Source organism: Apis laboriosa, unplaced genomic scaffold (genome assembly GCF_014066325.1).
Source record: "Apis laboriosa isolate Shangri-la unplaced genomic scaffold, ASM1406632v1 scaffold11_cov152, whole genome shotgun sequence".
NCBI classification, from domain to species: Eukaryota; Metazoa; Arthropoda; class Insecta; order Hymenoptera; family Apidae; genus Apis; species Apis laboriosa.
The window spans coordinates 5,115,798-5,141,592 of record NW_025221020.1 but is presented as its reverse complement, the minus strand read 5'-3'; the positions used below and the strand labels follow the sequence as shown (position 1 = coordinate 5,141,592).

General features: G+C 42.7%; 1 protein-coding gene across 1 annotated transcript in view; it reads right to left on the bottom strand.

The window, feature by feature from the left end:
* Positions 1-25,055, bottom strand: part of LOC122718061 — a 117,852-nt gene extending 92,797 nt beyond the window's left edge. Inside the window, exon 1 of the mRNA XM_043942741.1 lies at positions 24,906-25,055. Coding sequence (XP_043798676.1) covers positions 24,906-24,910 — 5 coding nt within the window. The 5' untranslated portion in view covers positions 24,911-25,055. The remainder of the gene's footprint in view (positions 1-24,905) is intronic.
* Positions 25,056-25,795: the final 740 nt, after the last annotated feature.

Here is a 25,795-nt window from a genome sequence, read left to right as displayed (position 1 = left end):
TTAATAACGGATAAACGTAACACGCATAGGGGGAATTTTGATTAAAAGGTCGATTGAAATTGCGTGAAATCATATGACAGATACTCATTAGGGACTTGGGAGTCAATATCGAAACCGTGGTCTCGATGGTGTGCACGGTGTTATTTGCGGGGATAGGCGGTCAAATTACACAAAATAATATACCGTGTTTCCGTAACACGTGCACACGACGCCGCAATTATTACGCGCGTATAGGGAAGAGTAAATTATTCTATACGTTAACGACCAGCTGGAAATATTTTATGTCGGGCATAGAGACCTATGTATGGAAATGGAATCGAGAACGCGTTTTTGCGGGATTAATCTGTAACCGAGTCCTCTCCGCGAAAATTCCGCGAATTAAAGAAAAAAAATGAAAAAAAAAAAAAAAAAAAACGCACGTTCGTGTTTAAAAGCGGAATCATGCTTGAATTTCCTAAATAAATGGGGAATGAAATTTAAACAATGAGATTTATCTCTGGTTCAAATTACAAAAAAAATGAAATACGAAAAATGAATTACGAAAAATCTATTTTAATCCGAATCCCGAAATCTTACAGAAAACAGTAACATGATCTAAAATCGAGTCTAGAAAAATCATTCCCCCGTTCTCACAAACTCTATATAACAAATTAACTCCAACCGAATGTCATTTATTGCATATAATCCTATTCCTAGTCTCTCCGAAAGCGAGACTTAGAGCCGAGCAATATCCTCCGTAGATACACGCGTAGACAACTTGGCATCGGACCGATTCGCTCAAATCCGCCAGCTAAACCAATCTCTAAACACGAGACTCGTGCGTTCTCGGTCGCGACGCGTAAGTCGTCTCTAATCGCTGGAGTAGTACGCTCTTATTGCGCCTCGTGCATCGAGCTATCTCCCCTCTCCCCCTTTCCCTCGGATGCTCTATCCCTCTGTGGGTAGGTCGCGTATACGCGAGGACTGCGTGTTCGCCACGAGCAAATGCGTGTATCCTCGTTATCGTCTTACACACGCACGCACGTGTAGTACGAGGCGTAGTACTACGCGATGCCCCCTCGCCTCCCATCGCCCCCGCGGATCGGTCAGCACGATACCCCCACTCCTCGGCTCGGGAGCAGCTTGTTTTATCGCGGTCACGTGGTACGGTTGTGACGTCACGCGGTCACTAACCATATTATGTCCACGGCACTGACCTTACCCCCGCCGCTCTCTCCTTTCTCGCTCGCTGCTTTCCTTTCATACCTTTCTCTCTTTCTCTCTCTTTCTCTTTCTTTTTGTTTTTTTTAATCCTTTCCTCCGTTCCGTCTCTCTTTCTCCTCTTCTTTTTTCATCTTGGTGACCTTTTTCCGCCTCTCTCTCTCTCTTCTGTCTTTCTCTACGTTCCTTTACTCTTTCTTATTGTTTCACTCGGTTTGATAATTTTCCTTCTTTTTCTTCCGTTTTATTATTTGTTTTTATATACACCCATCTTTTTTATATTTTATACACAATGATCGTTTTTCTTCGTTTCTCTGCTCGTTCTTCGAGACGCTTTGATTTTTCAAATGGTATACACTCGGTGACTGTTTCTAATTGGATAATAATAATTACCATAATTGGCACGGTTGATGGCCGGAGAACGCTGCAAAGTTCAAAGGATTTCAGATTTTATTGCGATAATGATCGAATCTATATTTATGCGATATACACCGTTGATCGTGTATTCTTTGAAGATGAACCAACGATTGAATTCTTAATTACGTCGTTTCAAAATCCTTAAAATTCGCTGCGCGATTATTTCCTCTTGTATTGTCATAGAGATCATAAAATTAAAATTATAAAAAAGAAAACTCTTAACATCTACACAATAAAAAAAATTTCAAGTGTTTATAAATAATGTAAAGACTACGATCACCAGCAGTTAATTGTTCAGTATTCTCTATGAACGTTTTTAATATTTCGTTTCCGTTTTCCAAGCGCTGTACACCTCGCGCAACACTAATTGGATAATAACCACGATGAAGCTTTGTAATAAGCAGTACGGTAGCGAATGGTTAAACCTATACTTCCCGTGATAAAACGATTACGACCATTTCCCAATTAATTGCCATCGGTTCAATTTCAATTATTACCCTCTCGACGAAAAAATAATCCAAGCATCAAAAACACTTCTACACTTTTTCTTCCTCGACAAGCAGAAGACTTTACTACATTTAAATTAATAATTGTTCTAAAAACGAGTACGATAAAACTCATCTGATAAATTATCCTTTAACCGTGCACGTCATACTCTCCATAATCCACAGTCGGTAATCCGATATAACGATTTAAGTTCCGCTCGAAGCTCGTCCAGTCTTAACCGGTCGCCTCGCTGCATATACCAGTATATAACTAGTAGACATCCATCGGTTAATCGCCTAGTTACACCGGCAAACTTTCTACGAAACTTCGCCCCTCATCGACGAAGGAGGAGGCCCAGTTTCGAAGCTCGTCGAAAGTTTTCTTCGACGACGCTCCTCAAAGGCTTTCCCTTGGAGGGAAGGGACTAAAGTGCCATTAGGCTCATTAAAGTGTATTTAATGTTCGCGCAAGAAACGGGAAAGTAAGTATAATCCTCGATTGAGACCAGGATCTGGAGCTATAATGCCAAACGTTTGCTCGATCGATGCTTGGAAAATAATTACGAGAAGGCTTTGATCGTTCCTGTTCTCTCTGGCCACGAATTATCGTCATCGATCTCGAGGCCTAGGGGCGGGGATAATAACGCGAAGAAAACGTACGGAGGAATGGAACAGGAAGGGGCGAAGAATTAGGGGTTGGGAGTTATAGTACACGTATATATATATATATGTACGATCGAGTCGAATGGAGGAGGGTTTCGTGGTCGTAAATCTTTCGATTGCTATCGAACGTTATCGATAACTTCTGGATAAATGAATTTATGCGGCACCCGTACGCTCGTAAATAGCGGCGCGGTCGATCGTCTTGTGAGCGACGATCGGATGTCGTACGTACGGTTGTCTATTTGGTGGCCGGGTATCTGGCTCAATTGTCACGATCGCGTGTCGATACTCGCCTTCCTACGTGGAGTAAATAAGCTGTTAAACGCGAGTCCGAGATACTTTTCAGGGTAACGTAATATTGAAAATAAAATAAAGTTACCTGTTCCGCGATGAGGTGAGATATATTCTTTCGAATATAAGTAACTCTCGGTTTTACTCGAGATCGATCCTACGATACATTTTCTAATATTATTTCATTAGGATTTATAATCCTGTAGACAATATATCCAGATTTGAAATATTTGAAACAATACGGAAGATATTGCGACAGGTTCGCACGATATGCAAATAATAGTCATCTCGACATCTGCGTGTTTTCGCTATGTGTAAATCCCAAGCGTTCCTAGTCGCATTTATAAAGCAACTCTATATTCGCGACTCGTCTTCCAAAGCGCCTCCTCGATCGTTCTAATTGTTTACGATCGTTCGTGTTCACTGGTAGAAGAAGTCTCGACACCTTTTACGAGGATCGTATACGAGTTCGTTCACCCCTTCTTTATATATTATCAATATTACCCTATAAAATCGACGATATAAAAGAAAGAAAGAAGATAAAATACAAAATGGAAATTTCTACATATCAATAATTCCATCAATATGCGCCTCATCGAGCAAAAATTATATTTTCTAAAATTATAAAAAAACCTTCTTGAAATTCATGCTCTCTTCAAACTCCTCGAAAGGAAAAAACCTTTCGTTCAAACTATCCTATTCTATCCCCCTTCTTCCCGATCGATAACCTTTCGATTTCCCCTACAATCTCTCCGGACCACTTTTTTTAACGCTCGATTTTACAACGAACTACACAGCGAGCGAGCCACTTGTTCAAAAGCGGGTCCGGAACAAACATTCGAACTTCTTCGTTTTAGTTACTCGCCAACCACCAGGGGGATCGTTGAAACGAGAATTTAATGCCCGGAACGGGAGCAAAAACGGAAACGAATTTTAATTCACAGCCGCGATGTTATATGGGGGGGAGGGTTATACCACTATCCCACTATCTCGATTCGAACGTGGCGCGGTAAACGTAGCAGAAACAATCGGTTCCCGTCGAGCATGGAAATCGGAGAGTCTCGGATAACCGAACGAAGGTGCACGAGGAGAAACCGCAGCGAGACGTCGCGTCGCGACTAAGAAAAGCCAGCGACCATGGCTAGACGATGGTCCGCCACGGATCAAGTGGCGGAGAGGCCAATCAACGGATTTCTACTGATCCGGTGCGCACGACTGCCGACCCATCGCGATTATAACGCATCGCGTGCACCCATATTCACGGACGCCGGTGAGCCGATACCTGTGTTGGACGAGGTGTACAGTTTGCTTCAGAGCTTCAGCACTTCGTTTTCAATGCCAAGCTATAGATTCGAAAAGTCACTTATGTAGATATATAGAATAGAATTGAAATAAATTTCTTTCAAAATCATCACATTTGGATAATGAAGTGTTGATGAAATATTCATCGAGATCCCTATCGACTTCTGTCATCCATCGGATCGGATCGGATTTACTTTATCATCTACGTCTCAAGATCAAGATCAAGATCAAGATCTTCTCCTTCGATAAAAGCATAAGGACCCATTGATCGATCAATTCACTGGCCAAAGTAGACGAAGCTATATAAGCTACTATAATTAAAAATTGGTTAAGAGAATCGAGACAAAAAAATCATTATCATCCATACCTCAAAATCCTCACTTTCGAAAAATTCGTCAACGTAAAAATCTCTATCTCCATCCACCCATAGATCAACTTATCATTGACCAAGGCAAGGTATTTTATGAAACAGCCTGTGCAACAGTCTCCTCGAATGTTGTGGTATACGTGTACGTGTGCGGGGGTGTACGGTTATAGGTAACCCGGTCCGGTAATTGCCGGAGAGGTCCAGATGCTCCCCAATCAGCCACGCGGTCCACCACGCGCTCTACCTCCAGGCTTCGCCTCCTCCTGCACCTATCTGCGCTCCTCTTACGCGGCTGGACACGCGTATGCGTGAGAGTAAGCGCGAGCCGGAGGCCCGTGACCGTGTTGAGAACGGCCGGTTAGCTCCCGACCATACGCATGGCAGCACCGTTTAATTGGCACTGGACACAATGGATTATGGAATGGTGGTGTGGCCTGCCCTACCCTCCTCCGGTTGTGGGCCTCCTCCACTTCATGTCAAAACCATTTCGCTTGTTTTACGCGTACGAAAGTGCCACCCCGTGTGTGCCCTCTCCGATCGCATCCCTCTTCTCCTCGTCTCGATCGAGGATTCTTCTTTCTCTATCTCCCCTCGTCCCCTTTGCTTTGCACGAAAGGTTCTACTGCCTCGTGTCTTTTTTTCTCTTGTTCTTGTTTCGAGGATGGATGAATTTCGCGCTCCGTTTCACCTTTTTCGAAAGAATCGGTCAACGGCCTCGGTAAACGGGACGACAGCGAAAGGATTTTAGAATCGACGTATGATTTTATTGCAACAATCTATTAGGCAATCTTCTTCAGAAATGATTGGAGGGGAAGCAATTCGAAAGATTCTTTTTACTCGATACTCTCAGCGAAAATTTGGATTGTCAAATTTGAAGAAACTTAGACGAGCGTTTCGTCATTCGATTCCTATCGAATTTACATCGTCGAACGAACAAATATTCGAAAATATTGTGACCAATTCTTCACAAATGCTTGGAGTTGGAAGTTCCACGCCTCGAAAGCAATCGATAAATCATCCATTTTTTTTTTCTTTCTGTCAAAACTTTAACGAACTGTTTGTAATGTTTCATCATTTTACGAATTTACATTATCGAACAAATTGTTGGCAAATATTTCGACCGATGTAATGGCAATATCCCGATTTCTTTCCCAACAGTGCAAATGTTTCCTTTACGCCCGTAAGAATCGTACCACAACACCCTTGCCAGAGAGTATTCAGGCGACGTTAGCAATCACGACAATGAGGAGGCGCGATGCTTCTCCTCTTCCACTGTGGAAGGGGTGTTTCTTTCAGTCGACCCCTCCCTCTCCCTCTCCCCGTCGTATCAGCGCAATTTCGTCTCGGCCCAGAGATGGGGAAACAATAAGAGGAACAGACAGTCGGGGATGAATCGTTACAGTTAGAAATTCCGTCTAATAAAAGGCGCGTATCCCGGCGCGTCGATATCCTGTCTCGTGACGCGGCAATAACAAACAGATGTCAAAAAAGGGGGGTTGGGGGAAAAGTTATCGGGCGAATCGACGCCAACGAGTTTGCCCTGGGAGATACATTTTCGATATCAATCACGCGCGAACGGGCGTCGGCCCGAATTTTATTTGAAACCCCGGCAGCCCCAGTTTTTCACTGCGGAGCTGCGAAACGCGGCCATTTTTTTAAAAACGCTTTCTCCGTTTCGTCTCTCTTTCTCTCTCTCTCTCTCTCTTTCAATCGTTCATTTCTCGCGGCTCGTTCGCTAACGCCTGTCCGAAATTCCATTCCGGGAGAAACGATGTCGAAAATGTAGCACGCTTCGCGAAAGATATTTCCCCCCTCCCTTCCGATGAAAATAATAAACGCGTAAAACTGTATTGATTCAACTCGACTCGATTCTCTTACTATATACTCCGGATTAATTTTTCTATTTCGAATCTTCTATTCTATCTATTTTTACGGGAAGATAACAAAAAAAAAAAAAAAGAAATTAAAAAAGAGATGAAATATATGGAATCCCGTTTGTTTCTAGAAAAAAAAAAAAAGAAAAAGAAAAAAAAAAAAAAGATAGGAAATTTCCAACGTGGAAAGTTGGAGGAATCGAGTTGCTCGTTTCAAGAGAGTTCATCTCTCAGGCGCAAGAAAAGTTTCTCCGCCATCGAAAAGCGGTAAGCGTCTTAAATTTATCGCCCGACTATTCCGACGCCGCGACGCGTCGAGGCGGTCGAGGATAAAGGAGCTTCAGCTATCCACCCGGATGGGGGTGGAAGGGTCGGTGAGCCGGGGAAAATAATAAAAATAGACAGTTACGGTTAAAGCACGGTAGACTGACCCTCGACAATCGTCGTTAGCTATATTTCGAGAGTCTCATTACGCGATTCCTGAATCGAGCTGTTCCCTTATTTCTCGAATCCCCTCTCGCCCGACATCTCTCCTTCGCAAACCTCCTCCTCCTCCTCGCCCACTGTCTTTTCGCTTTTAACGCGGTCCTCCGGCTATAAAACCTCGGACCTCTTCCTGCCCCTTGCCTCGTTACCGGACACGGACACGAATTCTCGCGAAAATGCCCACGCCAGAAGACGCGACGCTCTGGAGAGAGAAAGAAAAAAAAAAAAGCGCGGTCGGATCGTTTTCGACAAATCGCTCGAGATTCCTTATCGACTATCGTCCGGTCGTTTGCACTTCCGACAACGTGGAGAGAGTGGAAAAGATTTAAGAATATCCCTCTTCCTCCTCCTCCTCTTCTTCTTCTTCTTCTTCTTCTTACTCTTCCCTTTTCTCCCTTTCATTTTATATAAATGCCACGCGTGGTAATCGTAGAGGAAATGGTTGTTAATTCGTATGCCCAGGATAGTATGAACGTGGCAATTACAGTATATATAACTGTTGCCACATGTCCGGAGGACAAATGCCAAATTGGATAATTTATAATAATCGTCTGGTTTATCCCAATTATGTTAATCCAACATTCTCTCCACACCGTACGCGTACTTATTCTCCCTCGATTGTACATTTCTCAGACCGCAATTACCGCGCAGGTAGAAAAATAATTAGCGAGCTCGAAGCGAAGCGCGCGTTCAACGATTTCACACACGTTTTTTACCGATTCTGTAATCGGCAATCGTTGTTTAACCTCGCGGTCGTTTTTTCGTTTTGCGCGTACGAGAAACGCATTTACACGGGCAGGGAGGGGGAGAGGACGATTCGGGTCACGTGAGGCCAATTCGAAAAGCTTGGAATCGGCCAACAAAGGGGGAAAATAAAGAAGAGCAGAAGAGAGGAGAAAGGAAGGTAAAGCAAAGAGAGAGAGAAAGAGAGATAGAGAGAGGAAAGAAATATAAATACCAGGCGATACGAGCAGTCGCCTCTGGTACATCGAGGATACGAGTATTTGGGAGTCTGGATGCAGCGTCCCGGTCGAGACAAGGCATAATTTAACGCGCCCATTGGCCAAGGGTGGACGGTACATAACTCGACCCACACCGTTCCACTCGTTTCATTCGGGAGACTTGGCGCCCTCCTCACTTATTCCTCTTCACCCTATTCGACCCTCCCTAGTATCTTCCTCTCCCTCTCCCTCTCTCTCTCTCTCTCCACTCCCTCTCGCAATATCGTACGGTCAGACTACGCCGGACAATGCGTCGCATTCAATTCTATACCCGAACCTTTATATATATATATATATATATATAGAATTCTACACGCTGCCGGGGTTGTATGACCAACGTGCAGAGAGAGGAAGAGGGTGAAAAAAGGAGGGTGATTGGTGGAGAAGGAGAGGAGGAACAAGGGACAGGAAGACACGGGAAAAGAGAGAAAGGGAGGAGAACGAGGAGAGCGAGGAACGGGGTGAGAATGGAAGAGGATGGAGGATCTGCGCGTCCACCCCATGCGAGAATCGGCGAAAAAAGAGAATGGCGGAGGGAAAACAAGAGTGCCCCTTCTTCCATACATGGGGCACTCATGTGTCATTTAACTGAAATACCTCCGATTCGAGGAATTGATTTACAGTCGAACGCTCCGCTGTGCGCGAGTTGCCGGTGTGCGTGGGTGTGGAGTTGTATAATGCACGAGGGAGGGTGGGCCAGCGAGCCCGAGTCGGTGTCGATCCGAGAAATGGCTGCAACTTGGTCCCAAGAAACGAAAGGAAAGTTGTATAAAAATTTATTATTTTACCGGGGAGCGGGAGGAAGGGGGTCGAAGGGATAAATATGGAACAGGAGACGTTGGGAAACGGGATCATTAATCGGGCAGGTTAAGAACGACGGATGATGAATCGTTCCCCGGGGATAATTAAAAATCGCTCTGTCGAATGGACTGTAATGAAAACTATTACACGGTGGTTAAAGGCGTGAACCGCGTGAAGGATTGCTCCGAATCTTGCCGGAGATTATTTCCTCCACCCTCCTTCTTCGTGTCTTTTAACCGTGTAACAGGGTTTAAATCACCGTTTAGTCGGGTACGGAATGACAAATGAGGGTGTTTACCAAAGTATCGTGTTTCACTCCAACCGGAAAACAAGTTTTAAAACGTTTTCGCTCGAAATCTTGATGAAGCTTCCTCCTTTGGATTGATTGAATTCGTGAAATGGAGAAATAATAATAATAATAATAATAATAATAATAATAATATAGCTTCGATAATTTTCTTAAACACAAGCGGGAAATTTATACCCCATCATAACGTAACGAAAACGATCCCCATTCAAACCCGTGGACACGAAATTTCACTCCCTTTTCACCCTTCCAATTTCACCCTCGAATATCGAAGAACCTTCGAGATTAACGAACAATGTCTTATACGATGCAATGTCAACAACAACCCTCATCTCGCGATCGATAACCAAATATACAATCGGCAGTTGCGATTAGCATTAACGTAATTCATGGCATCACATCAGATTAACTCTAATCGCAGCATCGCACACGAGTATATAACGTAAGTCTATAACATCTTGCAGAATTTCTAATAGACGAATTGGGAATATATTAATGTATAATAAAATAATAGGCTTTTGTTGGGAAGTAAAATACGGTTTTTTAAAAAATAATCTGCAACGAAATTATTAAACGCTGATTCTAAGATGGATTTGGAGCAAGAACACGAGATATCGACAAAGTTGCAACATTTCACGTTATGTTGACGCGTGCTAATCAGCTATAAGAAGATACGATTATTGCAAAAAAAGGAGAACACGATAATTTCAAAGTCTTGGACAGCCGCAAATAGATAGCAACGTTCAATGAAGGCTGGAAATTATTTTATCGCGTTGAAAAACGAAGTACACGTAAAGCTTAAATGAAACTTATGATATCGCTCAATAATTGGAATTAAACGCGGAATGATAAATAATTCTAAATGAATCAAGAGAAGTAGCCAATTCTATACTTTCAATATATCTCTACAATATATCACTTATTTTATTTTTAGTTATTTATACTAAAAATCAATTCAACAATTATATATATATATATTTCTACTCTGTCAAAAGAAAAAAATGTAAAAAATTAAAATTCTACTTCCATTAAGAATCTACGTAATCCGTGTAACAATCGGAACAATGAAATTTCGTATGCGCTATTCGACCTTATCGTTACAACCAATCTGTCGTGCCCATAGTACGAGTTCAGAAACCGTTCGGATCCCGGAGATGTGCGTATCCGCTTAAAACGCGTGGCATTACCACAGACGCAATTACCATGGAATCACATGTGACTGGATCGAGCGCAATAATGTCAGAATCGAATCGCGCGTGTAATCTCCATAGTTGACTGCTCGCCGCCCTACAATGTGTACATTCGCAGAAACACGCGTGTTGCACACGGTGTAAGAGGATACCACAAAGCAGCAATTTACTCGCCACAGACGAGAATAATCGTCCAAAGTGACCACGATCGATCGTGCGTGACCCGCGACACTATCGCGTCCAAACCCCCTCCCCCCTCCTTCCCAAGATACAACTCTCATATTTCTTCCTTATTTTTTTTCTTAATCGACGATCTCGAATTTCCTTTCAACGATGATCGCCCAGAATCGTTCGTTCGAAAATGATCAATGATTTTTTGTATTCTCCTCGATTATAAGTATTTTTTTTTATTCTCGCATCTTTGAAGAAATTGTAGAAAATTTATCTATCTATTTAAAGAAAAAAAAAAAAAATCACTGATTGAGGTGAGTCAAAGGAAGTGTCTCAAAGTGAAATTATTTTTTGCCAAAGTTAAAAGTTAAAGAGTAATTTAATTTCCAACTAATCAATAATTCAAAGAAAATTGAAAATTTGAACTTCGTTTCCAATTCGCCAAACGTAAAAGGCGCGAAATTCAAACAAACGCGCGTCTAAATATAATATAAAATATAAAATAATGTAGAGCGACAGATTCGTTTCACGTGGTAGATGTAGATCTATCGTCGATACATTAGCGTAAAAAGGATGCGACGCGCAACATCCACAACGATAATGATCATCGAAAGGATCGATCGAACGTCGTTGAGCTAGAAAATTGCGTGCAATCGTTCCGCGGATGCTGCTCAAGGTTTCGAGTTTCCACGTTTCCTCCTTTATTCCCGTTTCCTTCCTCTATTTATTCGTCGTCGAAGAGTGATATTCATCGACACTTCATTACGCGTTCACGCGCGTGCAATCACCGCGTGCAATCATTGCACGACGCGAGCCAATGATTCTATGTCAGCTGCTCGAAGAATCGCGATAATTGCAAGGGAAAAAAAGATCGTTCGAGAGAAATTATTTAAATTTCAGTAATTTGTTTAATTTTAATTCTAATTCCCAACGATTTAATCAATTTTAATAGTTTAGAGTTATAAGAAAAATCTCGCCAATCTTTTACGACGCAATTGAGCGTCGTTTCAGTGAACGTTAAGATATGTATGTGAAATAGGAATAGGATTTACCGGCGTTTCCCTTCGTTTATGTTTCATTATCGTGTTTTACACCGCTTAGAGCGGTGGCTTTTTAACACATTTACTGCGTACATCACGCGTGCGCAGTCGAAGAACAGTTTTACGGAAGACATATTTAAAAATCAATCGCGAAATTTGTTCAACATTTTATCAACAATGAAAATTCAATTACACTAATTAATCGAAGTAGAAAATAATAATAAAAAACGAGATGCGGCTAATTGTAAATCTATCACTGTTCGTGAAACGATTGAAGAATAATCGAAAGATAATTATTACCTTCTATCTATGATAATTCTTCTCTAACTTTTCTCGATCCATCACCTACAATTAAAACAGAAATACCAACAACGGACGTAGAAAGAAACCTTCCCCGTTAATTAATTATACTCGTACGAAAAGAAACCACGGTGTGTAATTAAATTTTCAACAAGATCGCAATCGAGTATTGCCTTCGTGTACACGCGTATCTCGAGATCGAGCAACAAGGCAGCAAGTATTACTCGCCACTAATTCACGTGTAATTGAAACGCTTAAAATGCACGCCGCGTACAGAGATAACCGGTTGCACGAGTGGCCATGTTCAACATCCTACACCATGATCTAATCATATTGCGTATACGTACGAGTATGAACCTGTGCACAAAATTGTAACATCTTGAAACGACAAATCTGTCGTTTATAATAACTTTATTCTCACGTGTATCATATCACTGATGATACGATAAAGTAGTAGAGATAAAAATTTTCATCGAAAGAATATTAATTTATCCTTTTATTAATTTTTCTTTTTTTTTTTTTTGTAAATAGAATATAGCGAAACTTTATTTATCTAACTTATCATTTCATTCGAAAAGAATGCAATAAAGCATTTATCATTTATTTTTATGATACACAATATTTATGAAAGCAATATTCATTTCCAAAATATTTACATTTCACGTTTATCGCGCACATAATTTCTTCGAATTATAAAATTTCCAAGAAGCAAAGAACTTAACGTTACGATTGCAGAAGATTACAACAGAAGATTAAAAGATAAAAAAAAAGAAAAAAGAAAGGAAAAACGGTTCGGATATCACGAATACACTGAACATTGCATTTCATCGCGAAACGCGCACACAGGATTCACAAAGGGAGCCGAAAAGGGAGAGAAAGAGACGGGAACGAAGTGAAAAGGTAGCAACAGCGTAGTAGGCAGCTCCTTTTCAACGATTTACCTCGTCGCGAGTCACCTCGAGCTCGTAAATATAAAAAGCCGAGGAAAGTGCTACATTTCGTGCTTAACTCGTAGCAGCTCGCGTTGATCGATCTGCCGGATGGATGACGTGTTTCCAGCTCCTCCAACTGGAAGCACCATCCATTAGAGGCACCGTGTTTAATCAGAACTCTAAAAGTTTCTCGCCGCCGCCTCTTCGGTCAGCATAATTGGTCGGTCGTCGAGCGCGCGAGTATTTGCGTGCCGCTTTTGACTAAACTCGTGGAAATAAGGGAAAAAAAGAAAGAAAGAAAGAAAGGAAGAGAGAGAGGAAACAGGAGGCGAGAGTGAGAAGGGAGGAGAGAAGAGAAGAGAAACTGGAAGGTGAAAGAGGCGGAGGTAGGTAAGACGGAGGGGCGAGGATTGTATCGCCCCCTCCCCTTGCCTCCCCGTTGGAAAAGAATAGAGAGAGAGAGAGAAAGGGGTTGCGCCCAGAGTAAACATGTCAAGCACAGTGCCGCCCATTAATTAGAACCCTCCCCTGCACTCTTATCCTCTGGCTCTTGAACGGCGAAAGAAAGAGAGACGCGTGGATTCGGGCGGAAGCCCGAAGAAGAGGAACGACTGCAACTGCGGCTTTCCCGCGAGATGTATCGCGGTTGAAAATCTATCAGGTATTCGAGTGAAACGACACCAAGGCAAGGTAACTTGCCAACTCCAAACTTTCGGCGAGCTTAATTAATCACGCGGCTTACTTCCGCGTGAAGGGGATGGTGCAAGTTTTGCCTCGAAAATAGGGGATTGGATTTGATTTAGAAGATTTATTTAACAAAGAAGTGGAAACGGATGAATCGTTTCCAAATTTTGCTTCTTCTTCTTCTTTTCACGATTCAATATTTAACGGAATTATCTTTTCAGAATTTTCTTGAAAAAAGACCTTCAAAAATTCTACGCGAGAGAATTTAACCCCAGCCAGAAAAAATATATATTATCGATTCGAGGCTCGACGGTTTCGGGGTTCACTCGCTGTTCCGCAATCCAGAGTCGTCGAAAGAATCCATAGTAATCGAGAGGGCCCGGCCGGCCGAATGGAAAGGGGGGTGGATCGCGCAGGGTTGCGCGCTGCGCCGCAACGACAAAGAGTTTAATTATTTGTAGGAGGCTGTCAGAAGGTTTGAGGGACGTGGAGAGAGAGAGAGAATTCGAACCCTTCGGCTGCTGGCCTCCGCTTCCCACGCCTCACCTGTCCGATCGAGATCCTTATCTCCATTCGGAGGGGAAGAGGGAAGCGAGGGTGCAGGGTGCAGCGCAAATGCAACGCGGGGAGAGGAATTGATCGATTGTTCCTCCCCTCTCGCGACGACGAAATGTTGTTTCGGGGACAACAATGGGCAGAGGAAATAATAAACAAGAAAAGCAAAAAAAAAAAAAGAGAGAGAGAGAGAGAGAGAGAGAGAAGGTGGAAGAGAAGGTGGAAGAAGTAGTAAGGGAGTAATAGAGAGAGAGAGAAAAAAAATATATAGTATAAAGTGTACGTAGGTAGCGCGAATCAAAGGACTGTGTGCCATAACCGGTTGAAAGGGCAACACAAAACGAAAGGTCGATAAGTCGCGACCGACGAAGAAAGGAGACGAGAATGGTGGTAGGACGACAATATTAGTCGTTCATTATTCCTCGAGCACGTAATTACAGAGGCACCGAATGGCCACTCGTGAAGGCACGCGACCCACGCGACATATGGCGAACGACTAATATGATGGAGTCCACATTCATCGGCGAGATCCTTCGATCTGCTCCACGCTTTTTTTTTTTTTTTTTATTGACATGCCGAATCTCGAGACGCGAAATCGTGCAGGGCTGTCCTTCGTCCGGGTCAATTATTCGATTAATTTAAAGTCTGGAAATTCGTATTTGATTAATAATTTCAATATTAACATTAAGTAAGAAATAAATAATTGTAGCATTGAAGATCATATACGAAGAAATGACAACCTATAAAATTGCTATGAATGAATATATTATTCTAAATGAAATTATTACCTAAAGTGATTTTATTTTAATTAATTTTCTAATTTTTCTTTTCCAACTCTAGAATCCGTGAGGTATATTTTTTTTTTACAAAACTTTCGATGAATACCTCTTCGAATATTGGACAAAACATAAAGATACATCCTTGATTAACTAACACCTTGCAACACCGTACAACATTTCCAACATTTCTCTTAAAAATATAATCGGCGAATTTTCAGGCGAGCAATTGTGGAAAGACACTTACCTATTCTACCACGGTAAGCAAGAAATAAGCAGGAGCAGCTCGAGGAGCGTTTCAAGTTTTTATGAAAGGACGCGGATGGCTGGTAGGTTGGAAAACGTCAAATTAGAATTAGAGGGTAATCGAGGGACGGTGGAAGAGCCGCGAGCGTCGCAGTTTAAGAATAATACCCGGTCGTCAGCGCGGCTTAATGCCCGAGATGCAAAGCAGGCGAAACGATAAAGTCGTTCTCTGCTCGACTACGAGGACGACTACAAGGAAGACGATGACGATACGACGGTGGATAAGACGCGAGAGGCCACGGAAAACGAGAAAGGGGGGTAGGGAGGGTGGTCGTCGGTGGGTTGGTCCTGGGTTTGTTTTGAGTTTAACAGCCCTCGACGCGGAATAAATTCCTTGGAAGGAAAACCCTTTGGTGCCCGAAGCGTCACGCGACTCGGTTGGAACGTCCTCGGTGTCTTCATTACTTTAATGGAGCGCGAGTGTCGGCGTTGGTGTCCCGGAAGAGGAGGGTGGATGGAAGCGACGAGAGGGAGGGGTGGGGCGAAGGAAGCGACGACTTCGAAGGATGTTATGAAATCGGCAGGAGAGGATAATAACCCTGGCGGCGAAACGGTGAGAACGGTGGAGGGAGGGAAGTGCTAATAGTCGAACGGAGCGACATTCGGCAACAGCTTCGAGCTGTTGCTTTTCCGAGAAAGTCTTGGAGAGACTTAATCCGTCACCTTGCACCTCCCCAAAACGCGAGTGGCGATAATGTAAGCGACCGATGAAATGAAACGGATCCTCCCGAGATAAGTTTCAAGGGGGAGGATATAAGTACCCTCTCGTTTGGTCTACTGTGAACTTTGGAACTGTTTGCTAAGTGAACGAGAATTGTTTGTATTGAGTCGTCTCATAGGTTGAGGATTAATTAAAATGGTTGTAATAATTTTCTAGAAATAATAACTATTATTGAAATTTTATTTAAAAGTAATACAATAGAAATCGGTTATTCAAACGATCGATCCTCTATTTAAATTAAATTGGGGATATATCTAATAACGATTAATTTATTTTTTGTTGAATTTATTTATTTCTTATCAAGTATATATTCTTTTGTATAATAAATATTTATATTATAGGTTCGTAATGATGTATCGATGAAATTGGAATAATCGACGCTCTATTGTATCTTGAAATCGAATATGTTCAAAGACGAAAGAGAAAGGAGGGGGAGGGAAAAAAAAGAGCAGAGGGTGAGATTGGAAGAGTGAATCCGATGCAATATAGAAACGGAAATACATGAGCTTCCGGTCGATAGTTCGCGCTCTCTTGGAAATACCAACGGGAATATCTGTCAGTGACATATTGCTGGCATCGTTGTTACGTCGGAAAATAGAGTGAACCGTTCCCCTCTCTGTCTGCCGCGGCTAGCCTTCTTTGTTCCCCCTCGCGGCCTGCCATTTCACCGACAACCTCTTCTGCGAAAATCGTCTCCATTCGGATTCAAATGAGGCCTCGTTCACACCATGCCACGCGTCGTATACCCCTTAGGCGCTTCGAGTGGTTCGACGCGACGAAATCGGTCGGTGGAAAAGGCGAATGGAAATGGCGATTCCTTCCTTGATACATCCCATCCTTTACAGCTATCTGTCCTTCGTATCGAGATCACGCTTCGGATTTTTTTATTAAACGTTCCCAGCAAGTAGTTTATCCTTTAATCTCTCTGTTTCGCTTTTAATATTCTAATATCTCTATTTTATTATTCCGAGAATTTATAATCACGTCTCAACTTTTCAGACTAATTTTCCCAGTAATCTTGAAAATGAAATTTTATTCTACGTTTTAGTATTCATAGTTTTAGTATCATATTTTGTCATTACTCGTATTCAATATTTAATAATTAATATAAATTCTTGATATTAATCAATTATTACATAATCATCATTTAATCAAAAAGATATTCTATAAACATATTTTTCTAAATTCATCGAATTCAAGAATTCAAGATGCCCCAAATAAACGTTTCCCCTTTGCAACTTAATTCAAGAAATTGCACCTTACTTATCCGGCTACCATAATCGTGTCGGTCACTCTACAAAGCTCAACGATACGCGCGAGACGAAGAGAAAGAGACAAAAAGAGAGGGGCAGTTTTAATCCTTACTTTACGACGTTGCCGAGGAAACAGGCGAATCAACGTGAAAGCTTAGGGATCCACCGCTGTGTAACAAGTGCATCAAGAGCAAAGTATACAACGGGCGTAAAAGCTGGAGGCTGGAACAACCGAAACGAGACGCGGCAATAATTAACGAAGGGTATTTTATTAAAACGCGTGTCGTGATCGAGGCCTCTCGTATCCGACAAACAACCGACCAATGACACCGCCGCACCATCGCGTGCTCTGATTTCCGGGTTAATTAAGACCCTCGTAAAATGTTTTTTAAACCAACCAACGTTACTCCGTCCGCCCAATTATTTTCTCTCTTCTTCTTCTTTTTCTTCTTCTTCTTCTCTTTTTCCCCCCTTCCCACCACCATCTCCCTCGACCAACTCTCTCTTTCTCTCTCTCTCTCTCTCTCTCTCGTCTTTTCGTAACGACACGAGAGGGAGCGTGCGTTGTCCGTCGTTCCTAATGAATATCTAACGCGACGTGGACTCCTTTCACGAGGCCATAAAGCGCACGCGACATGTCGGGGATAAAAGCCAGGATGGACTATTCGCCCGTTTTTTAATTCCTCTCCTCCGTGTGTTTCTTCCCATCCCCAAACAAAGTGCACACATACACGCGGAGAATGTACAATGGAGAATCGAAGAAGCTAGAAGATTCTGGAATGCAATTTCAGTTTAAGCTCATCCTCCCCGCTAAATAAGTTAACTAAGACAACAACAGGTACTCGTCGTACGTATCGAAAAGCGCGAGAACGCAACGAAAACGTCGTCTGAATTATTTGCTTAATTTCCGTTAAACCGAAACTCGAGAAACGCCATAGAGGAGAAGCTGGTTTTAGTCGAACCGTGGTTCTCCGTTCACGCGAAGGGAGGAAGGAAGGATAGGAAGGGGAAGGAGATAGAAGCCGATGGCGGTGGAGAAACACGAGCCGAGCTAGAGGAGAAGAGGCAGCCAGTTAGCACGGTAACGGATCAGACCTAAGTACGTACTTAGTGGACCCCCAAGCGCAGCCGGAGGCGTCTTAATCACGTAATTGCTCGCGAAATCCCGTCTCGGTGTATCCAACCACCCCCATCCACGACGAGCCAGAGCATTCCGTGGAAAGGATCCGGAGACGGAGCACAACCCCTTTCGACGGTGTGCCAGCAGCCACACGCGTCCGAGACGAGGATAGGCAGTCGAGTCCATAGACTACAAAGTGAACGCAAACTGCTCCAGGCTCGATATCTTCTTACTTATTCATCCGTCGTTTCGCCTTGGCAATCGAAAATTACTCGGTCGCCGTGGCTCGAAATCCTTGACAGGCTTTTACAACTCGGGACCCGTTTCCGGGGGTTGGCTTCCCGAGAAAGGCGAATCCAATTCGCTTTAGGAATTGGGTGGGTTAGCTTGGATGTTTCGAGGATCGAAACGTTTACGTACGAATTAAAGAGGTCACAGGTTGTTTAGATGGAGAAGAAGATTCGAATAGGATTTGTCATAATAAGGATTTTAGTATTAAGGATATATAGAGGGTTCAATATTTCGCATCTCTTCAAATTATATCGATTCCAATCGATCGATAGAAAATAATTCAATTCCTTTTCTTCGTTCCCCCCCTTTTCGTATCGTATCTCGTAGAAATTTCAATTTGCAACTACGAATTAAAATTCATCTATCCAAATCTCCTTTCCAACAGATTCTTAATTAACTTCCATCTTCCCCTCGACCTAACCCCTCGTCGAAACTTCTAATCACCGACAATACGCCCAACATGCATCCGCTCGATAAAAATTTGACTCGCCGCGGGTGGCGTAGAATCGTTTTACGAGTTTTCTATGGACATACACATATATATATATACATATACAGTCGCGTCGTGTCCGAGGGGATGATGGTTGTTTCCCGAAACGATAGTTACGATCACGAGCCAACCATTGTTTCCCTCCTCCTAGCTCGAAACGGTCACGAAGAAGTGGCTCTTGCTCAATATTCAATAATTCGCCGGTCATCCGTGCCCCATCCGCTCCCCTAGGGTCGCCCGTCCGACCCGCCCGGCCATCGGTATAAAATATCGACGAGACAAATCGGAAGTCGGCTCTCGTTCCGCTGCCCGCCGCGGAATCGAGGTTAATTCCTTCCGGTTTCGTTCGTGCGCCCATCGCCGATATCTCACGTTAATGGGGCGCGATCTTGACAACGAAAGGGGGACGAATGGCCGAGAGGAATTATCAAAAAAATAATTGATAATTGCAATATGAGAATTTTTTCATCCCTCCTCGAACTTTTGGAGAGGAAACTTGGATGGCGGGAAATAAGGGAATAAACGTATCGACGGATGGTAATTTGCATGATCGCTACCGATGTTCTTGCCAATGTTATTTTCCTGCCCTCGTAGAATTCTCTTTTTAAGGGCAGACAGGAACGCCCCGTAGAATTTGCTACGAGTTAATTTGCGATTAATTCGCGAACTTCTTTTCCACGAGTTTTCCCTCCCCTTCTCGAGTGATAATAACTCGCATTGGATGGTTAGGCGAACAGTTTTCGTGAATATTTATAATGGCGTAGAATTCCGACAATTCGGGAAATAGCAGGAGTTTGGCTGATCGTGATTATTAATATTATCGCAAATATCGATCGTAGCAACGTATGAATAATATAATGGCATGCTCGTATGTGGAATGGGGCGATGATTGCAAGATTGCATTCGGATAATGCATTGCATTGGATTATGGAATTCTATCGTATTTGTAATCTCGCCAAGCGTGAGAAACGAGACGTGTTATGGTTTCGTCGAGAAAGAAAACCGGTGATGAAAGATATCGATACGTTCCTTTGCTTCCGAGAACATAAATTACATGGGGGGGAGGATAGAGTATAATGCGATCAAAATAAATGGTTAATGCTTCTTTATATATTGGAATTGTATTTATATTGGAAATTTACTGCTTCTAGTAGTTCTTTTCGTAGAAACTTAATAACCGATAATATCCGGTATCAAGAATCGATCTTTACCTTTTTCTATTCTAATCTAATAAATAACATATTATTTTCGCGAATTAAACTACAAAACCCTGATATAAAATTCCCTTCCCAGCGAACAGAATAAACGTATCAACGTTTCTGTATTATATACACGACGAAATATCTCGAGCCTAAATCTCACGTCTTAAAAAAAAATCTCTTTTTTAAAGCGACCAGAATACACGAACGCGAAGAATATATCCAATTTCCTCGCGAAATATTATTCAAATATTCGGTTTTTAATAAACGATAAACAACCCGTCGAAGGATCGTACGTACGTAAAAAAAAAAAAAAAAAAAAGAAAAAAGAAAAGAAAAGAAAAAAAAGAAAGTACAAATCACCCCAACCACCGCCCAGGGAGGAAAAAATAATAATTCCCCGATATTCGTCGTGTAGGAAAACGGCCTTACGTCCCAATGGCTCTAACGTTATTTCCTACCAAGATTTGCCTGAAATTTGCTTCCGTGCCCGTACCAGAAGCCCATAAATATGTAATACCTCCCATATCGTACGGCTCGCCTTTCCGCTCCACTCTCACCCCCCCCCCTCCCTCTCCCTCTCCCGTTTCTCTTTCTCGACGCCATCCCCTCCCCTCCGTCGCCGACTCACGGTGACTCTCGCAACCCCTTACGTGTTTTTGCGGGGTTGTAGTAGCTCGCGGCAATATAAGGGGAAACACGGTAAATCATTTGTCCCGAAAGAAAACACAATGCAATATCCTCGGTCGTCCCGGCCGAGACGCCACTGCGTATGTCTCTCCCCTCTCCCTCCTCTCGCCTTCCTCTCGTCTCTTTCTCGTTCGTCCTCCCCGCAATCTCCGCGAGTCTCCTTTCCCGTTTTTTTTTTCGAAACGTAGGAAGGGAGGGGAGGGGAGGGGAGGGGAGGATCGCGCGAGCCATAAGTCAACCCCTTGTTGTATCGGGAAAAATGGTTTAAAGTGGTGTTGCGCGCTCTTATAAGCCTCCTCCACGGCGAGAGAACCGTTTTAGCCGTTCGCTAGAGGAGGGAGGAAGGGTGGGAGAAGGATGGAGGAGGACGTGTTTTATCGCGGCTGTTAAACGGCCGACGAGAAGAACCTTAGCCACGATTCCACGGACTAGGTCGTTATTGTCCACCCCCCCCCCCACTGCTCCTCCCCCGAATCACCGCAGTCGACAAACGGGATAAACGGGCCTGCGTGATTTATGCCACGATCCGCGGGGATCGTGTCACTCGAATCGCGGCCCAATCTGCGGTCTTACGCGTACGCGGGAAAATTGTATGCGTTGTATGCGATGATTAAACTCGGTTGTCAATTACCCTCCGCCCTGGTATTAGGTATTGAGTTAGCTATTGAGTCGTTTCGATTAAATGATATTAAGGGTATAATATTGTATATTGTCAATGAAGAAAAAAAAAAAAAAGAAGAGGAAGATAAAAATTCTTTCGATCGAAACAGTCAATGGCGCGTCTTTCACAGATATGGATGGATGGATATTATATGTATATATATATATATATACAAGAATCAATAACAAGAGAAAAGAAAATTCCATCGTGATTTTTCAAATCGGATTACGAATCGATCTTGCCTCGTTCGAGCCATCTTCTCGACAAGGTGGGTATACTTTGGAATTAAGCAGTTCTCTCGGATATTATTTGTCGAAGTAGAGAGAGGCAGAGGAAAAGGGCAAACAACGGGTCGAGTGTCGATGGTTACGAGGATCGAAATCGTGGCTCGAACACGGGGGTTGCATTAGAGAGGTTGGCCAAGATACGGCCAGGAAACTCGACATATTTCTCCCTCTTCGGGTTATCGGTTGCGGATGAGAGGCGAGGAGAGGGAAGCGGATAGTTGAACGGGGACAAGGAGAGGAAAAGGACACACAGGGGAGGAGGGGAAGAGGAAGAAACGGCGAGAGAGGAAGGAGAATGGGTAAACCGCGATCCAGAAAGCATTTCTCGACGTAACCTAAAATAATGCCCGACAGAATCGAACAAAAGCATGAAATATGGACTGAACCGACGTCACCAGTCCCTCTGCCACGCACTGTAACTTATGATACGCTTCCTCTCTCTTTCGACGCACGCTCGAAGGAAAACATTGTAACGCGACCACCGATCTGCCCATTGTAATTTAACGGATGCGTTCCCCTTTCGCCAGATTTTTATCCTTTTTTTCCTTTTTTTTTTTTTTCCTTTCTTTCTCCCTGTTTCCCTCGAGGCTTCCTCTTTTCTCCCCCTCCTCTTCTTCCTCCTCCTCTCCGATTCGTCGAGAAGTTCCTCCTCTCAACGGAGTTTAAGAAGAAGTGGCATAAAGCGCCGACAACCAACGGGAAGAAACATGACAAATCCTCCGGCCAGCGGAGGAAGGAAAGATTTTAACGACTCGTCGCGGATCCGAGTGCTTTCTGCGAACGATTTTTAGAGAGGAAGGCAAGAAACGAAACGGCGCGGTGTAACGAGGTTAACAAGGGAACGGTTCTTTCGTCGAGTTTTAGCGATGAAATTGGAAATCATCGTCACCGCGGGAAGAATGTTGGGGGGAATGGAGAAAGTTGCGAATTGGTTCGGTGAATAATTTGCGATATTTAGAAATTTACGAGGGAAAGTGGCCATTTTTTTTTTTGCAAAAGCAATGTCATAGTTAAAATAAAATCGTTAAGTAATGAAATTTCAAGAGAAGATTTCAAGAGACAGATATTGGAAAGCAAGCATTCTTCGCCGATTTCATCTGGTAATAGATCTTCTAATTGACAGATTTTCTATTTAAATTCACGAAACTCGCGAAGAACGCGACGCTTAACTTTTTACCCGTTCTCTTCAGAGTATCTTAGAGATGTATCTTCTGTTTCATATCGAGAGGGATCGATTTCGCGTTACATCGGGCCAAGAGTACACCTCGAGTCGATCTATCTCCTCCTCCTTTCTAGTTTGCTCTGTGCATAGGCGTAAATTATAATGGCGGGGCTTAGAGATCGCCACTCTGACAAATTACAGGTTTGTTCTCCGGCCACGGGACGCGCGTCGAAGATAGATTTCGTCGCTCCATCACCGTCGCTCTCCGAACCGGACCTCGCGCCGCTATGAATATTAATTCAATTTCAACCCTCCCCGAGTCATTTTCCCAAACTCTCGATTCATTTCTCTATCCTCTAAACCGTGACGTTTTATTTCTTTTTCTTTGGGTATCATCCTCGTTCGTTTATTTCTCCATCAATTCGTGTTTCGAATTTTCTTGTATTTTAAAATTTCTACGTATGGAATTATTCTCGATTTTTAAAGCGAAGAAACACGATAATCGATGATAAAATTGATATGTAATACGGTGTTTTGAATTTTAGAATTCTATTATAGATACGTGAAATCTATCGCTCTCTGCGGCAAGGCGAACAAGTTATATTTAATAATTTTATAATATAAAAAATTATTGGATAAATTCTTCTTGCCTCAATCTCTTCTAAAAAGTTTATAATCACATTTTATCACATATCTCAATAAATTCGCAACTGTGACAATTACTTTATACAAAAATAATTCTATTCAAATTCTCCAAATTAATAGACCCATAGAGATCACTATCTACAAATAATGAGAAAAATCATTGTTGTTTACAACAAGAATCACTTTCTAAAAGTTTATAACCATATTTTACCACAAATCTCAATAAATTCGTTTACATAAAAATAATTTTATTGTTCCACAATTAAGCTCCAAATTAACACATCCATAGAGACCACTATGTGCAAATGACAAAAACCCACTGTTATTTACAACAAGAATTATTGGAATCTCTTACAAGAATAACTTCGTCCCCAAGTATTGTGCCAAGATAGTGGATCCAAAGGAAGTACCCTCCTCTCAAGACAACGCCGTTTCCGTTTCTCGTTCTCTCCACAGCGGCCGCGGGAATTAATTGCAACGACCGTGTCTTAATTGATAACGAACAGCATTAAGTTCTCGCTCTGTTAATGTCTCTCCCAAAAGCGAGACGAGGGATGGAATGGGCCAATGGGAAGCACGACGATGGGTCAAACGAGGCGAAGGATGATCCTCCTTCGGCCCAGACTAACGGCCGTGAAGGTGAAATAATGCCGGCCACGAAGCCGTATTTGCATTAGCTATTTGTTCGACCCTAAAAACTGTCGGAACTGCACCGAACTGGCTGCTCGTAAACCTCCCCCCTCCCGACTATATCGCGGAGAATCGTAGCTCGGAAATCTGAAACTCGAATCGAGATGGGTCCCGAATTCCCTGATTAGAAGGCAAGATTTTACCTCGAGAGAAACACCTCCTCTCCGAGGAGGATCCGAGATTTAAGATTTAAACCTTTTCGCTAATGATAAGTGGAAGACTCGGGAGAAATATCCTCGAAAATGGAGAGATTCGGTGAGAAAAATGTAAACTTTTGTAACTCTTTGATTGAGCGTACTTTGATTGAACGTACGGATTGTATAAAGTATAAGTATAATTAAGTCACGCGATTAAATAAAATTTTACCAACACCAGAAAAAAGTCGAAGAAAAGTCGAATAAATTTCCTCGAACGAATCTCGAAAAATTGCAATGTCTCCAAGGAGCGAGTGAGATCTCGATGCGATCGAAGAAAATCATGGAATAAAGTATGAAAGGCGGTGCACGCATCGTAAAAAAGGTATGGAGAGAAATATCGGTATGACTTACCCCATAAATCGATGCTCCGGAGTTAAGGAAGAAAAGGAAGAAGCTAAATGGTGAACGTTCCACGGGGTCAATCCTTTCGTTTCCTCGATTGCGTGCCTTCGGTGTGTCTGGGCATGATGAATACTTCACGACTGGCCGCACAATGTATCAGATTTTACGAGCGGCCACCTAGAAAAAGAGAAATGAGCGAAAGGAAGCAGAGTGACAGTGGTGGAGAGTGAGAGCGAAGGAGTTGGCTTGAAAAGGGGTGGGAGGGGGAGGGGAAGGGACAGGGAGCAGCGACCGCGAGGGCAGATTTTATTACGTTATTTTGTTAATGCACTCGGTTCTCGGTGATCCACGCGCCTCTAACGTCCCACGAAAAAATATTATGTTCCTACGGTCAGAAAACCGACCATGAAAGAACCCTTTTATGCCCTTCCATCTTCATTCCACGGAATTTCACCTATACATTCTTCGTTGCGAGTCGAACGTCGAACGAAGCCCTTTAACCCCTTAACCCTTAAATTTTCAACTTTTTTTTTTTTTTTTCCTTTCACAATTTGAGCTTATTGTGCAGGGATATCTTCAAATAATAACGATATAACAACGATAATATATAGCGGTAAAAAATCGTATTTTGAAAATTAAAAAAAAAAAAAAAGAATTGTACGTATCGTAAAATTGTATCATCCTCAAATTGTTCATCAACACAGATCGGTAATCTGGTTACGATCGTGAAACGAAAACCGGAAAAACTGGTCAGTTTCATTCCGCGGTGCGGAACTTAATAAAAGGGAGCGAAGGAGCGACAATAAGACACTGATAAGAAGGAGAAATCGCGGCGACCGGTATAAATAGGGAGAGGGGGCTAGGAAACGAACTAAGTCGTAAGCAGTTGCCTCACGTAC